The sequence below is a fragment of the Gymnoscopelus braueri genome (assembly GCF_963280865.1).
Source record: "Gymnoscopelus braueri genome assembly, chromosome: 21".
Taxonomy (NCBI): domain Eukaryota; kingdom Metazoa; phylum Chordata; class Actinopteri; order Myctophiformes; family Myctophidae; genus Gymnoscopelus; species Gymnoscopelus braueri.
Window position 1 is genome coordinate 42,763,475 of NC_137623.1, and position 15,400 is coordinate 42,778,874.

A 15,400-nucleotide genomic window follows, 5' to 3' on the forward strand; every position below is an offset into this window, starting at 1 on the left:
AAAACGGAGAACTGCTCGTCAACAAAAAAGACCTTGAACAAGCAGAACCAAACAGCGCATGTCCAACCTGTGCAATAATGTTCACAAATGGTGAGGAAATATTATTCTCAACATGTTTAATGTTCTTTGATTAAATGTCATGACTGTGCAAACAAAAACTTTGTAATAAATAATCGACCTTACTCCTATATACTCGTTCTACCAACAGAACCAAAAGCAGCCAGCATGGATGGAATAAATGAACAAGGAAAATAAATAAAAAATCTAAATGAAAATACGTTATGTCTGTATGTATTTATTACACACCCATATTTTCAACCCAAATGTATTTATGAAGAGATGTGTTCATGTAAACTACGTTTATAGTATGATTACCAGCTGGTAAAGGTTATGTAGCATTAGGGTGGAAGCATTGTTATCGTATCAATACAAATTTTAAAACATTGCTATGATGAATTTAACTATTTCAAGAACAAAAATGCAAAAATTAAAAATAAATATAATATATGATTTGTAATACACTACAGGGAAACAAAAGTTGGTACTGAAGATATAAACAAATCAGTTTTAAAATCTTAGCCTACTTATATGGGTAGAATTTCTTAATAATCACATGAACAAAGAGCAAGCTGAATCCAACACCAATTGGAATCCTAACACTACTGTTTCTTATTTAACATTTAATTGACACTTGTGGTCAAACGAACTTATTAAGCCAATCAAATTAACCCACGTAATGCATTAAAAGCATTTGATTTCAAAACAACTTCACGAAAGGGACAAATAATGAAACACCTCTGAGAGATGTACAATTTACATAAACATAGTCTCACAACAAGTGATCTTTCTCCGGATCCCAATCAACTTCAACCACCACATTGTGTAACTCATTGTCACTTCAAAGAACAAGCGCTCTCCTCATTAGAAAAAAACTGGCGCCACCCGTTTGAGGTCAAATCGACCTGCATATAAGGCCAGTTCAGTAGCTACACCCCACATACACCCCAACATACAGAAGAAAATATGGCGAACAACGTGAACAACAACGTGCAACCTGGAGTCCGATTCCGAAAACAACATATAGGCCTACAGTTATATATGTATCACATTATAGCCGATACAATCTATGTAACAACATGCATTTTCGTGAAAAAGCCTGAAAGATTCGATAACAGTCTAGACTTAAACCCTACCAATGTGTGTGTTCAACAAATATCTCTAACAGATCTTAATTAACCGCATGGCGACGAAGCATGGTTAAAAAGCTAATTCAGCTCCAACTTTATGTTCATTCTAAATGCCTAGCAAAAGACATAATTATTTCATGCCAAAGCCTAATTAGAGTAATCACCACATACCACCAATGTATGATTATATAATTAAATGTATATGAACATTATGTGTAATTTATTTTTTTCCACTTTTACTGTTTTCAGCGTGTCATCCGAGACCCGGAGAGCAGCATCACCGACATGACGAAAGCTGTCACCGAGGCCCAGAGGGCGACAGAGGCCGAAGTGGACGCACTCGAGGCCGAGTTCCACGGCCAAAGTCTACTCTTGACCCAGCTCAACCTGCAGGATTGGCATCGGGAGAGTGAGAGGAGGCGTCTGGAAAGAGACATGCAAATCTTGGAACTGCAGAACCAGATTTTGCGTCTGCGTCTGCAGAACGACTAGACCGGTGAGACAAAGCTCAAATCAACATTTTAATAATTGTAATCATGTCAAACACATTCGACAAATATCCAATTACATGCTAACACTAATACTAGGCCCACTCCAAATATTACGTTACGTTACAGAGGATCCAGGACCTCTAGACGGTCCTCAGAGTTACTACAGGGGGTCCGCATATATTTTTTAACCACTTGAATCCTAACGTTCCTTTTCTGAGGAGGATTTGGAGCAAAAATAGCATGAACTGGTAAAATAGCTATTTTTGACAAAGTGTTATTGCTGTAGAGGGAAAAGGAGCAGAAAATATTTATCTGAACACAGTTTTATACAATATAGACGAGGGTCCATGCTTCATCTCCCTCTCAGCTAGGGGGTCCTTGACTTGAAAACGTTTAAGACCCCTGCAATAGAATGAAAATAAAACTATAAATGAAAGAACATGTGATTTCACTATACAATGAATACACCTAACAATGTTTATGTTTCATTGTCTTTCAGAAGCTGAAGAAGCTGGGCCAGGCCATTTAATTTTTCTTATAATTTGTTTTAGTGTTTAACACTCATTTGTTTTTTGAAACTGTCAACTTTTCAATCATTAATAAAAGTTGTTGAAATATTAATGGCTTCTCATTATCAACAGACACACACATGGGACAATACAGCTATTGAACAGCACTATAGATTACAAAGTAACTAAGTACATGAACATAATTACTGTACTTAAATAAAATGTTTAGGTAATGTTTACTTTACTGGATATTTTACTGTTTTAAAAAGATTCAATTCTACTCCTTTAAATCTCAGGGGCAAACATTGTACTTTCACTCCACTACAGTAAGTAAAGATACTTTGTAAAACAAATACAATTCACTTCTCTTTAACTCAATGAGATCTGATAAGTTTAGGAATTTAACTTACATTAATGAATTCACAGTCTCAAAAGGTTTCAATTCACTTCTCATTAACTTAATGACCTTTGATATTAAAGTTAGGAATTTTAACTTACATTAATGAGTTTTCAAAAATTGCTTTAATTCATTGTGTTGACTTTTGTCATGTTGACTGAACTTTGGTCTTATATGGGACGTTATCGCTATGAAATAAAATACAAACAGTAATAATCCTCACTTTTATTATATTCATGGGAAAAGAGTACCTTATGTTGTATGCCACTGTAAAATGGCAATACATTGTTATCTTACTTTGACTTTGAGATGAACTGTTCTTTATAACATTACATGGTTGAAACTCCATTGGCTCTGGTCATACAATATAATCATGGACTTAAATAGTAATATATTATTAAGAAAGAAAGAAAGGTTCTCCAGCGGAAAAATACTAAGGCAAAAGTCACCTCAAGCACACAACGGAAGTAGAAGGACCGCAGAAATTATCGCTTATGGGACAGCGACGGGAGACCAATAGTTTGTTCCTGTTAAGGATGTAAGTTATTCAACCCATAAAGTTTGCTTAAAACAAGTTGTTTTTCCCAAGCCAAGAGGTGAGTTTCAGTGGTTAGATGTCTGTATGTTTATGTGAATTCAGTTTTAAGCCAGTAATAATAAATGTATTCAACCCCAATTGAAATGTTTGCTAGTAGCATGGCAGGCTTATCTGAATACAAGGCCTTGAACAAACGCTAAGTGCTTGTTTGCCCTGAAATAATGAATTCATGCTAATTATGCAAGAATTATCTTTAATGAAGGGTTTTATGACGATAATTACTTTCATTGATAACTTGTTGTAGATTAGAAATAGCGTGGAGAACTCTGTTTACAATTTGTGTGTGTGTGTGTGGGGGGAGGGGTGTGCGCCTATGTAAGTGATTCAACATAAAGTTTGCTTCAAACAAGTTGTTTTTCCAAGCCAAGAGTTGAGTTTCAGTGGTTAGATGTCTGTATGTTTATGTGAATTCAGTTTTAAGCCAGTAATAATAAATGTATTCAACCCCAATTGAAATGTTTGCTAGGAGCATGGCAGGCTTATCTGAATACAAGGCCTTGAACAAACGCTAAGTGCTTGTTTGCCCTGAAATAATGAATTCATGCTAATTATGCAAGAATTATCTTTAATGATGGGTTTTATGACGATAATTACTTTCATTGATAACTTGTTGTAGATTAGAAATAGCGTGGAGAACTCTGTTTACAATTTGTGTGTGTGTGTGTGTGTGTGTGTGTGTGTGTGTGTGTGTTTTAATAGGTTTTGATACACAATGCTTCACAGAGCATTGTAAACTTGTAGATCTATCATCTTAGGTCCATTTTACAGAGAGGGTTTAAGTGTTTAATGTGTATTTCTTTGTCTCAGCTGTACAGTATAAGTCCAATGATGAATATCACATCTTGCTGCTGGTGAATGAAATCACTTCACTCCTACAACATGCATGTGAAGTAATGTCTCATTGAAGTTGTTGTAAACCCATTAAGACCTGAGGCCGATTCTCAAAATGTCTTCTAAATCCAAAGCTCTCAAAATTGTGTGTGACAATGACCACCAAAATGTATTGGGGCACATAAACCCCCATCTGAAAAGTGAAATGTCTAATCTTAACCTGAATATTTTCCCTATTGTAAGTTGAACTCTAGAATTATAATTGTAACCAGAAAACAAACTATTTCACTTGTGAGGACCTTGAAAATTGCCCTCACAATGTCTATTCTGTCAATTCTACTATACTTGTGGGGACATTTAACCCTGACAAGTATAGTCACACACACAGTATCAAACCTGATACTAATATCTGTTTCGTCCCTGCAGAAGGCTTGTTGTACATTTAAAATAGCACCTCTGTTATTTGATTCTAAACTATTTCCTTCAATACTAATGATAGGAAGGACTCATGCATATTCTCCTCCCATTTCTCCCATCTTCAGTCCTCTGCTTTCTTGTCCTTCTCGTGTAGTCACTCCATGCAAGACTCCACAGAAAATGGAAAAATGTATCTAGAGAAGTCATCCAGAGGAGGTATGAACCATAATTCTCTCTGTAATCAAACGGTAGCATTGGAGCAGTGAGTTGAAGTTCCCCTTTGTGCTGTTTTCTCTGAGATTTCCGAGATGATTTGGAGATTAAAAAGAGCAGTGTGCAGCCTCCTCCTCCACTCTAATGTTCCATGCTACCACTTCTTCCTCCTGTCTGCTAGGCTAGGCTCAGAAGTAAGGCCCGTGACCAGGGCAAAGTCAGTGGGGAGACGGGCCCAGTGTGGACATCAGTACCGCCATGTGCAACAAGGACAGCAGGTGAGAGTCCTCATAAAAGCACAGCCGATTACTCACAAATACACTATTTTATCATCACTGCAACAAGACTGGTAGACGATTCAAGTTTAGGTGGTAAACTTTAAACTCCTCTCTTCCAGGATAGAGGGGCCAACTGTACGAACATCTACGGTGTGAAGAAAGGCAACCATCCAGCATGGAAGATAGAGTACCGCATCGTCCCCAAATCTTTACCAGAACACCCAGACTGCAAAACCATACGCATCATCTACAACACGGTTCAGGTACAACACAGATCAATGTGTGATTCCCCAATGTTGTGACCGATCCGAATCCAAATGTGTTGAGCTTTAGACTTTTTTTGGGGATGAAACAGTGTTAGGATACTTACCCTAAAGAACTTTACATACAGCCTAAATGATAATAACAAAGATTTCTTAAAGACGTGACAGCTATTCATTAATGTAGTTGTTCCAGGTTTTGAGAAAATGTGATGGATCCTGTACATTTTACTGTTTTTTTTGTGCTGTCTTCTAATCGATTTAAGTTAGGTTGGTGTAGTTTTTTTTCCTTTTGTGAGTTTTTAGTATTGTTAAGTGCGTTATTGAATGTTGGTTTGTTCACAAAACCAGAAAAATTAGGTTGTCTGAGCAGAGATGATCTTGGTTTAAGTGTACTGTGGCCGGAACCAAAATTAATTGCAAAATTAAAAAAAAAGTTTAGACTTTGATGATACATTACGGTAATTGATGTGAACCCTATCTCTCCCTGACCTGAACAACCAAACCCAGGCAAGCCCTAGACAACCAGAGGCTTTCCTCGACACTACTACCTCGCCAACAGAAGAAAGGCACGAGGTATCCACCCTTTAAACGCATCAAGTAGGACTGTACAAGTCAGCATCCAAAATAATATTTTGTGATTATAGTTTTGTCTGCAATGAAGTTTACCAAGTGTAGAGGGTTTAAATGGTCAATATAACATGTTTTCTCTGTTTCAGCTCCTGTCTTATAGGTGGGATGTTGCTGTTCTGAACGTCTGAATGACCCATCCCTGGCTTTCTACCCTGTTAAAGGAAATCTACTCATCACTCCCACAGACCATCATGTTACAGTAATGTATCATTGAGTATGTGTTGTTAAAATGTTACACATTTAGTCAAGAAAAGACTGGGACACTATAGATTCACACAGAGATAGACGTGAACGCCCAGGAACGCCACACTCGATTTTAGCTTAGGGGAAAACGGAACGATCTGCCTAATACAGTTACATCATACACGATCATTTGGATCACTTTCAGAGCTATATTATGCATAGATTACAGTTCTCAGTCACCACGACTGATTTCAGTCATTTGGATTCTATAGAAGTGGGGCTTGTCTTCCGTGGAAGCATGTCATGCAAAATAGGCTATCTACAAGCTCACAACACGTCGTACGATCTCTCCTTGTTGTCTCTCTACAGTCCCAGAACTGTGTGCTGGTCCAGAAGGGTGAGGAGGCCAAGCAGCTGAAGCAGGACCTGCATAGGGCCCAGAGCCTGTTCACCTCGGCAGAGAGAGAGCTGCGCTATGAGCGGGAGAAGAACCTGGACCTGAAGAGACACAACGCTCTGCTGGACCATGAAAAACTCAAGGTTACAAATGATTCACAGCAGACCCTTATGAAATGGTTGAAGGTGTTTATTGTCACATACAGTTCCCATGAAATACAGCTGGTGGCAGAATTATAGACAGAGGCCGCACAAAATTAGAGAACCAGATAGAATGGTGGAATAGTAGTGTCATTAATGAATCAACAAGCTCTGAGAGATAATTGGCCTGGATAAATGTTTTCAGTATTACCGTAGGTTCAACCAGCCCAAGATAAAGCATTTAAGCAATATACTCAAAAATGGATGGTACTAATATATTAGATTTTTATTTATTTATGTTGAAATAATTTTGAACTGTGCTATACATATAATGGCTTTCGTTCCACAAAATAACGAACCTCCACTGTGAAAACATTTACGCCTAGTGTACTCTGACATGAAAGTATCATGGTGATGTGGTTCCCCCAGCTATGTGCAGAGCTGAAACAGGCCCAGACCAAACTGGTCCAGACGGAGCAGAACGTCCACGGCAAGACGACCGACATCGAGCGTCAGCAGCACAAGATTAGAGAGCTGGAGCTGGCACGCAACTCCTCCAGCCGCAATGCCACCACCAGCCTGCAGGAGGAGCTGCAGGCCGAGAGGGCGCGTCTCATCGCAGCTGACAAAAAGGTTAAGATTTTGGCTTAGTGGCCCTGGAGTCCCGTAAGCCTGCTTTTTGTCAAGCAAATCACCAGACAGAAACGGCTTTTTGTCAAAAGTGTTCTGTCAAGCAGTTTCCTTTTTATTTTTCATTCAACAGGTGTTCCTAATACAACATGCTCCATACACACACTGAGCAGCTTTAGTGTAATCGTTAAGTGAGCTTGTTGGAGGCTGGGGAGGCTACAGGCTGGGGAGGCTTACAATATCATTGTTGGGTTAGTTTACGTCCATGTGGTGGGTTCATTTACAGATTTAAGAATCCAACACTCCCTCAAGTTGTTTATTAAACCAGTCGTTCTCAAACATTTTAATGTCAAGGACCCCAATATTGATATGCGTTTGTCAAGATTTGTCAATGTTCTTTGAAAATAGCAGATCTACAAGCTCACAACACGTTCATTAACGTGCATTAAACACTCTCACTAGACACAGACTTGTGTGACTCCCTTTTAATCACACAGTACAATTTACAATTGACAATTTAGGCATTTAGCAGACGCTCTTAATCCAGAGCAACTTACAGTAAGCAAGGAAAACACAAGGTAATACATTAAATGCATAGAAATAGTCATCTAGGATCATAGGTAAACCACTAACCAGTAAGATCCTCTGTTAATTTATCCATTTGTTACATTAACACTGAATATTTGACTGCGTATCTGTCCATCCACCCACCCTCCCCCCTCCCTCTATCTCTCCTCCCAGGAAGCTCCTACAACAGCGTGAGGAGGAGCTGCAGCAGCAGGTGCGCTCCCTGAGGCTGAAGGAGGCCAACCTGATCAGAACAAACTCTGAGCTCAGCCACCGGGCCCAGCAGCTTGACACCCGACTGGCCGTACTGGATGCTGAGCACAGCAAGGCCAGAGAGGAGGTGAGGGTTGGTTCACTTGATATCTCCTATCTTGCCCGAGGTGTGCCAAAGGCTCTTTCACGAGACATTAGGCAAACGGAGTGGTATCAGCTATCTGCATGTTGAGAGCAGAATAGCAGACTAGAGATGTCTATTAAAAGCTGATGCCCCATGCAAGATAAAGAAAGCTGGTTGATAAAAAACTAAATATATTTGTTAAGTCATCGTTATTATTTTATTTTAATTTTCACATACAATACACACATGCTGCATACTCTGTCCAATTTTTGTTTTTTTTGTGTGCATTTTTTAACACAAATCTTCTCTTCTGGGGGTCCCTGGCACAATGTTTTCAGATGGGGGTCCGCAGCCAAATACGTATCAATTTGGGGGTCCTTGGCATGAACATGTTTGAGAACCACTGCTCTATGCCACCAGCTACTGTAAATGCGTTGTTTGTCGTCAACACTTGTTTCCACATAATGTTCAGAATTAAATGATTGCCCCTGCTTATATTTGCCTTCACACTGGATTGAGGTCTGTATTGTGTCCACAGCAGAGGGACTGCCAGAAGACGTGTCACAGGCTGCAGGCGGAGGTGGCTTCCAGTCAGCAAGAGTGTGACAGACTGCAGGGAGAGATGCAACAGGTGCTCCTGGAACTGAACACACACATCAGGTAAAACAGCGTGTGTTTTTTCCTCCCCGATCGTAGTAACTTGGCAACGCCCCCTTCCGTGACGCACGCGAAACTGCCTCTCACATGAGCGGACCGCTTTAAATAACTCCCAAACCCCTACATTACCACATGCTTCCGTGGCGTGCAATGTAAAGCATTAGACTTACAATCCCTGCGCACCGGGATTGAATCCCTCTCCCGCTGTTGTTGTTCTATCTAACCTAAAATCGATTGCAAATTATTCTATTAGGTATACGCATAGTTTTCGGTTATTATTTTAAGTGGTTAAACTAGCAATATGTTCAGATTAAGCATAAAATCATAATATATAATAATATATATCATGTAAAAGCAATGGTTAAGCCTCGATCTGTGATTTCTTCACCTGGTGAATGTAGAACAACAGGAACAATTACTAAAACATCATCAATTTACATATTGTGTTAATTTGTTTGGAAACGGCTCTAGTGTGGGGGGCTCCTTTCACACTATGACAAACATTTTCAGTCGTGAGATTTTTTTTTGCTTTAATCCATGTATTATGGACGATAGAAACATTGTCAACCAAGAAATATCCATCTAAAGGACAGCTGGAACACAATTGTACACTCGCCCTCGGAAAAGTAATCTTATTAAGATATATGTGACTAAAAAGACTAAACATTGCCAATCTATGAGCTCACAGCACGTCGGAACACGGCGCGTTGTAACTGTGCTAGATTGGCAATGTTTGGTTTATGTTCCCCACAGAATACGTAAACTGGGGTTCATGTGGTTTATCAAATTATCTTAATATCTTATTGAATGAGTCAAGTTTCAGCACAAGCACCACTGACATCAGAGATCTGTTTCCCTCTTTCCAGCTCCATCTAAATACCAAAACACAGTCGCCCCGGGGCAAACACGCCGGGTTACACCAGATATTCCTAAACGTAACCTAAGTAAAACTATGCCTAAACATAACTTTATTCCTAAACGTAATCTCAGAAAATGGTGCCAAAACATAACCTTATTCCTAAACTGAACCTCAGTAAAACTATGCCTAAACATAACCTTATTCCTAAACGTAATCTCAGAAAATGGTGCCAAAACATAACCTTATTCCTAAACTGAACCTCAGTAAAACTATGCCTAACCCTGAACTTATTTCAAACCTTATCCTCTGTTAAACAAATACAAGAATACAAGAACCACTGGTCAGTGAGAAAAATAGGGGAGAGCGTGTTTGGGGCGAGTCATCTGGTTACTCTCGTCTCACTCCTTGGTACAAAACATGTTTAAATATGTACAGTGTTTAATCACCTGGAAGAGACACTATTACTTGCTACTTATTTGCTCCTAATTTATTTTATGATAAGCAATTAGCCTCTTCTGTTTTTAATGTTTCATTACCAACATGGTTAATGCAACATGTGTTCTTGTTTTCTCTTGTGTTTCAGTGATAGCTGTTCCTGACCATCTGGAGGACGCACACTCATCACAGCATAGAAGAATGAAGAGATTGTATTTTCTGCACCAAGAGGGGAACAGTTTTTGAAAGGAAGAATGTATTGGATCAGGTCCAAAACTTAATTAATGGACCAAATGATTTATCGGCAAAGGATAATGTTCAATAGAATGTTTAGATCTTGTTACCAAGTGGGATGGTATATCGACATTTTAGTCAGTGAAAAACCACCACTGCCACCATTTGTTACCAAGTGGGATTATATATTGGCATTTTGGTCAGTGAAAAACCCTTTAAATGTCATGAATGGACCACGAGGCAGGCTTGCAGGTAAAAATAACAGTATTAATTCCAGGCCAGGACACAATAGGTGAAACCACAAAAGAAAAGAAACTTAAATTCAACACAACTAACAGAGGTACGGCGGTGTCAACCTCACTCCATGGCAGCCCCAATTCTACTGAGCAGCTCTCTTTTATATAGTCTATACAGACCCCAACCATGGCTACAATCAACCAACCCAATGCATTCGAAATCCACCCAAGCTGCTCCCCATGTAGCATTAATCAACTCCTCAGGCTTCAAGGCAACCTCCCCTTTACAGCATCTGATAAACAGATAAACACAAGTATATTATATTCCATGTCACAGCAGAATGTGCACCTTGTGTGGGACTGAGAATCTACAAGTTATACAATACAGCATAACATACAATGAATGTGTTACATTAGTAAATTAGTCAAGCTACTCTGTCACAGATCTTAATTAAGTTTTAATCAAATACTTGTAAAATCAATTGTATGAGGTCACGGGTTTTGGTTTGTAGGTAGCCCAGGGTTTCAGTTGCGAATGAGACGCTGGTTAACCGCTCAAAAAGGTCTTTCTATTTACAAAATGTGTCAACATTAAAACACTCTGTATCCAGCATGTAAGAGGGCAACCAAGTTGTTTTCAGCCACGGACAAGCAGTAACTTAGTACGACCCAAGATTTTGAACAAATACACCTGTGTTCTCGAATATCTGAATGCTCTAATCTGAGGCACCAAAACTTTGCTGTAACCATATTGTTTTATGTGCACAGTTTTGCGCAATGCACCTAGATATATTGAAGTTAATGTTGATCTAAGTCTTACTGGTAAGTTGTGTAAGCTAGTTCAATTACTGTATTATTTGTATAAAATGACTGCCTTTTGTGAACTATCAGTTAGGCGTTGTACACCTATTAATCCACTAGATGGCAGTCGTGAGCAATTAAGTGTTAAAGTGTTGTGTTAAAGTGTTGCCATGTCCGCTTATTATAAGCGACTTTGGGCTTATTTTTCTGTAAAGTTGTATTGGTGGTTGCGGTTTTATTTTGGCTTTCTAAACAGTAGTTGCTTATTTGTGCCAAATATTATTTAAACCAGTAATTCTCAAATATATATTGTAGATCTGCTATTTTCTTGTAATTCTTTTGGGCTTGTTTTCATAGACCTGGTTGCTTATTTCTCTCACAAAACCTTGCAACAGCGCCAACATGAAACTAGCATTGTAGCATCTAACCAAAACAACGCAATAAAAGACACTAGTCCATAAACTAGACAAAAGCAATGGTTGTCTACAAAACGTGAGTTCGAACCCTACGGCACGGTGCTATATTATTTGTGTGTGTTTAGGGAATAGCTGGGTTCATTTTGTCACGGACCGATTAACCGCGGTCCCAGCCTCACTCATCTGCGAAAAGAAGATGGAAAATGGACCGAGGGGTTCGGTATTTTGGTGTAAGTAATTAAGTACATATACTCAAGTACTTCAACGAACGTGGTTCTTTTTTTGGAAAAAGTCCCGAGGAAAACGTTTTGATCCTTATACTGCCAACGGGCACAAATGATACTACAGGCAACAAACATGTTTTGATATTAAGACACTTCAGTTAAAAAAAAAATTTAAACTATGCATCAATTGCTTTTAACAAACGTATGAAATGAATTTTACTCTGCACCAACTCTTAAACAAGATATAACTTGTTATGGTGTTAATGCATGTGTTCAAGCAGAAGAGTGATACACAATCACTTCAACTTGTAATGCAGTGTAAAATTACTTGCAAGACTACACGCAAAATGTACATGACTAAAATAGGTTATATTTAAATAACATGACCACAAGTTGTCCACAGCATATTGCTTTATAAAGGTATGCATAACTTTCAAACTGTCCATCCTAGCTTGATCCCCCTTACTACAAACTTTAACCATAACACCTCTCTACTGTTCGAAGAGATTCATCATTATTCCTCATGTCAAAAAAGATGTTTATAATATGGCATAATGATACCCTGGACCTTAATATACTGTAAACATGAATGCACATTTCTAATAACCTTATGGATACATTAAAATAAATGTCTTTACACTTTTACCCATTTAAGGAGAAAATGTAATGGAATGTTGTAACTATTGAGCAACAAATACTGGTGGAAGTACATTACTATATACCAAAGAGATTTAATTGAAAAACATTTTACAACCTGTTTTTACTCCTAAATCCTGCTGTGACAAACTTTGTTATGGAGATACAGCGCATGAGCTATGAACTGTTTTATGATCAATTGTGGATTTATACTAAGCCCTGTACAACTTTGAAAACATTTATTTACATAATGTGGAATACACAGTATCAAACGAACCAATTCTTGTATATAATTATACAGTATTATTCAAGCCAAACTGTTACAGGGACACAATGTAAAACAGAACAAGTCACATACTGTACACAACTGTATAATGTTTTGTGGGAAAGTACACTATATAATACAAACCTATAATCATCACCAGAAACCTGTATCTACAGCAGTACACATATTACAATTTAGACAATTGTCAAAATAAATACACAGTTATCTCTGTTTAGATGACCCATAACCGAAAGGAAAATGTGTCATTTATTAACTCTAACTAACATACATAATACAGTGTATAAGAGAATGACAACAACCACATAGACACAAAGTGGAATAGACTTTATTACATATGGCAATGCATTTAAAACAGAAGGCCAGCATCACAAGGTTAACAAATAAAGATTTTAAAATGTATTACAAGGGTCACACAATGTCAAATGATATTGTCTATATAACCTATAATTTTATGTAATGGTCCCCTCGAACGTCAAATGGTTGAGGGTAGGGCATTTGACACTTCACTCTGATTAACTCAGTTATAATTAGCTTGGATCTCTTTTTAAAATAATAAATGCTCATGCACTTTCCAGGTCACAATATTATGAATGAACCTGTTCATGCAGTTTTATAACCCAATGTAAATTAAATAAGTCAGGCTGAACTTACCTCTATCCAGAAGGTATACAAATAAATACATTCACACAACAAAGTATTTCAGAAAAATAAATCTCACCATAATATTAATACCCCCTTTCTTTCAATAATAGAAACATATTGTTAAAAGCAAAATACCCGAAAACAATTATATATCTTCTAACAGAATACATTTTAAAGTGAATACTTTAGCCCAAAGTCACTTAGGAACCAATACTGTAATTTGTGTGCCCACACACACACACACACACACACACACACACACACACACACACACACACACACACACACACACACACACACACACACACACACACACACACACACACACACACACACACAGTCCTATTTGATGACTGGGTTATTCACTTATAATGATATCCTCATAAAGCCAATACATCTAGCCTGTAACAGGTGAAACCTCACATCTTTAAATTGTACCATTGTTTACTATACTTTAGAAAAACTAAAGTAAGCAATGCAAGTCATTTGGCATTTTAATCATATCCACACTAAAACCTTAAATATTAATCCTCTACAGCTCATGTCCACATGAACAATAAAACCATTACATAACCTCCACTGCAAAGAATCTCGCCACACTACTTTTGTATTGTATTGTATTTACTTTGGGCTACTCCTAACTGAATCCAGAACTGATTCCTGGGACCCCAAAACCCGCAACACGCGACTGATGTCGGAGCAACCACACTCTGCAATTGCCCAGAATTGCGACCCGTCTAACCAGACTATAGTACTCTATACTCTTTATTTCATGGTCTTCCAGATAAACAATACTTTGCCGCGCATCTCCTCCCACAGTTTATTTTTCCCAATTTAGTGCCATATGTCAAAATGACCGGCTTCACCGGGAATCGTGTGCTTGTATTTTGCTAAGAGATTGGTTGCATAGTTTTATTGATATTGGTTTATTAGTGCATTAAATGTCCCCATCCACTTTAATGGAAAAGTGAAAAATCTCAAATACAAGTTTTTTTTTCTCAGAAACCGTAAGAGCTAGAGTTACCAGATTTGGAGGGGAGGTTCATGATTTAGTCCGAAATTATTAAAAAAATTATCACACCATTCGGCCTCATGGTGGCGCTATAACAGCCCCCTTTACGTTTTTGCCTATAACTCTTTAACCGTAGGTCGTAAAATCAAAAAATATTTTCCCCTGGATTCCTTGGGTCATGGCGCATCTCCCCATATAGGCCACGCCCATTTGCGTAAGGATAGATTTTCCGCCATTTTGAATTTTCTTCAAAACACACTTTTAGCTCCTCCTCCCATATATTTTGTCCAAATTTAACAAAAATCGGTACACATGATCTCTGGGCCCATGCGATAAACATATCCAAGCGGCATTTTGATAGTCCTTACCGTTCGTCCGTAAATTGCTTCCAAAGTTAGTGGGAGGGGCCCGTTTTACCAAAAATGCTACAAATCACGAACGAAACGTCCAATCGATCCCAAATTTGAATCACATGTCGAGGGTGGTTTACTCAACGAATCCCCAAAATAATTTCCACTTTGACCCATAGAGGGCGCCACAAATGCCCAAAACGTAACCGTTTTATGCAAAAACATGATTTTTGGGGGATCAATCCTCTCAAAATGAAAAGCAAGTGATCTCAGGAGTGACGTGACAATGTAATTGCCGCAGCCTCCGACGGTATTCCTCCCAGCGTATTACTCGGGTCCCGGCGGCACCGACCCGCGAATCGCGTCGGCGCAACCACACTTTGCAATTGCCCTGAATTGCGACGCGTCTAGTTAGTGTGGTTGCCCTAACAGGGCAACCAGACTATAGTACTTGATGAACTTTAATAATCTTCTTCCGGATAAACAATACTTTGGCACACTACTCCTCCCACAGTTTTTAGTGCCATATGTCAAAATGACCGGC

The 15,400-nt window shown here is 38.5% G+C and overlaps 2 protein-coding genes across 9 annotated transcripts in view; both read left to right on the top strand.

Annotated features, from left to right (window-relative positions):
• Window positions 1-15,400, top strand: part of LOC308077378 (uncharacterized protein) — an 833,561-nt gene that overhangs the window by 803,449 nt on the left and 14,712 nt on the right. The window lies entirely within an intron of this gene.
• Window positions 3,081-8,039, top strand: LOC308077171 (E3 ubiquitin-protein ligase DTX4-like). 7 transcript variants are annotated; one of them, XM_080417768.1, is made up of 9 exons: window positions 3,081-3,180; window positions 4,585-4,646; window positions 4,825-4,921; window positions 5,046-5,184; window positions 5,692-5,757; window positions 5,901-6,028; window positions 6,367-6,537; window positions 6,964-7,167; window positions 7,906-8,039. In XM_080417768.1, the coding sequence occupies exons 3-6, from the start codon at window positions 4,902-4,904 to the stop codon at window positions 5,940-5,942; spliced, it is 267 nt and encodes an 88-aa protein (XP_080273894.1). In that variant the 5' UTR covers window positions 3,081-3,180; window positions 4,585-4,646; window positions 4,825-4,901; the 3' UTR covers window positions 5,943-6,028; window positions 6,367-6,537; window positions 6,964-7,167; window positions 7,906-8,039. The 7 variants fall into 7 exon arrangements, 6 of the variants coding, with proteins under 6 accessions (XP_080273894.1, XP_080273891.1, XP_080273893.1 ...); XM_080417765.1 differs by having other exon boundaries at window positions 4,830-4,921; window positions 5,041-5,184; XM_080417767.1 differs by having other exon boundaries at window positions 4,830-4,921; window positions 5,041-5,184; window positions 5,901-6,013.

What these genes read in the sequence shown, in the direction of transcription:
- LOC308077171 (XM_080417765.1), top strand. Translation starts at nt 4,592, where the DNA reads ATGCAAGACTCCACAGAAAATGGAAAAATGTATCTAGAGAAGTCATCC. An exon ending in ATGTGCAACAAGGACAGCAG is followed by an intron (nt 4,922 to 5,040) that starts GTGAGAGTCCTC and finishes CCTCTCTTCCAG; the next exon opens with GATAGAGGGGCCAACTGTAC. An exon ending in CAACAGAAGAAAGGCACGAG is followed by an intron (nt 5,758 to 5,900) that starts GTATCCACCCTT and finishes TCTCTGTTTCAG; the next exon opens with CTCCTGTCTTATAGGTGGGA.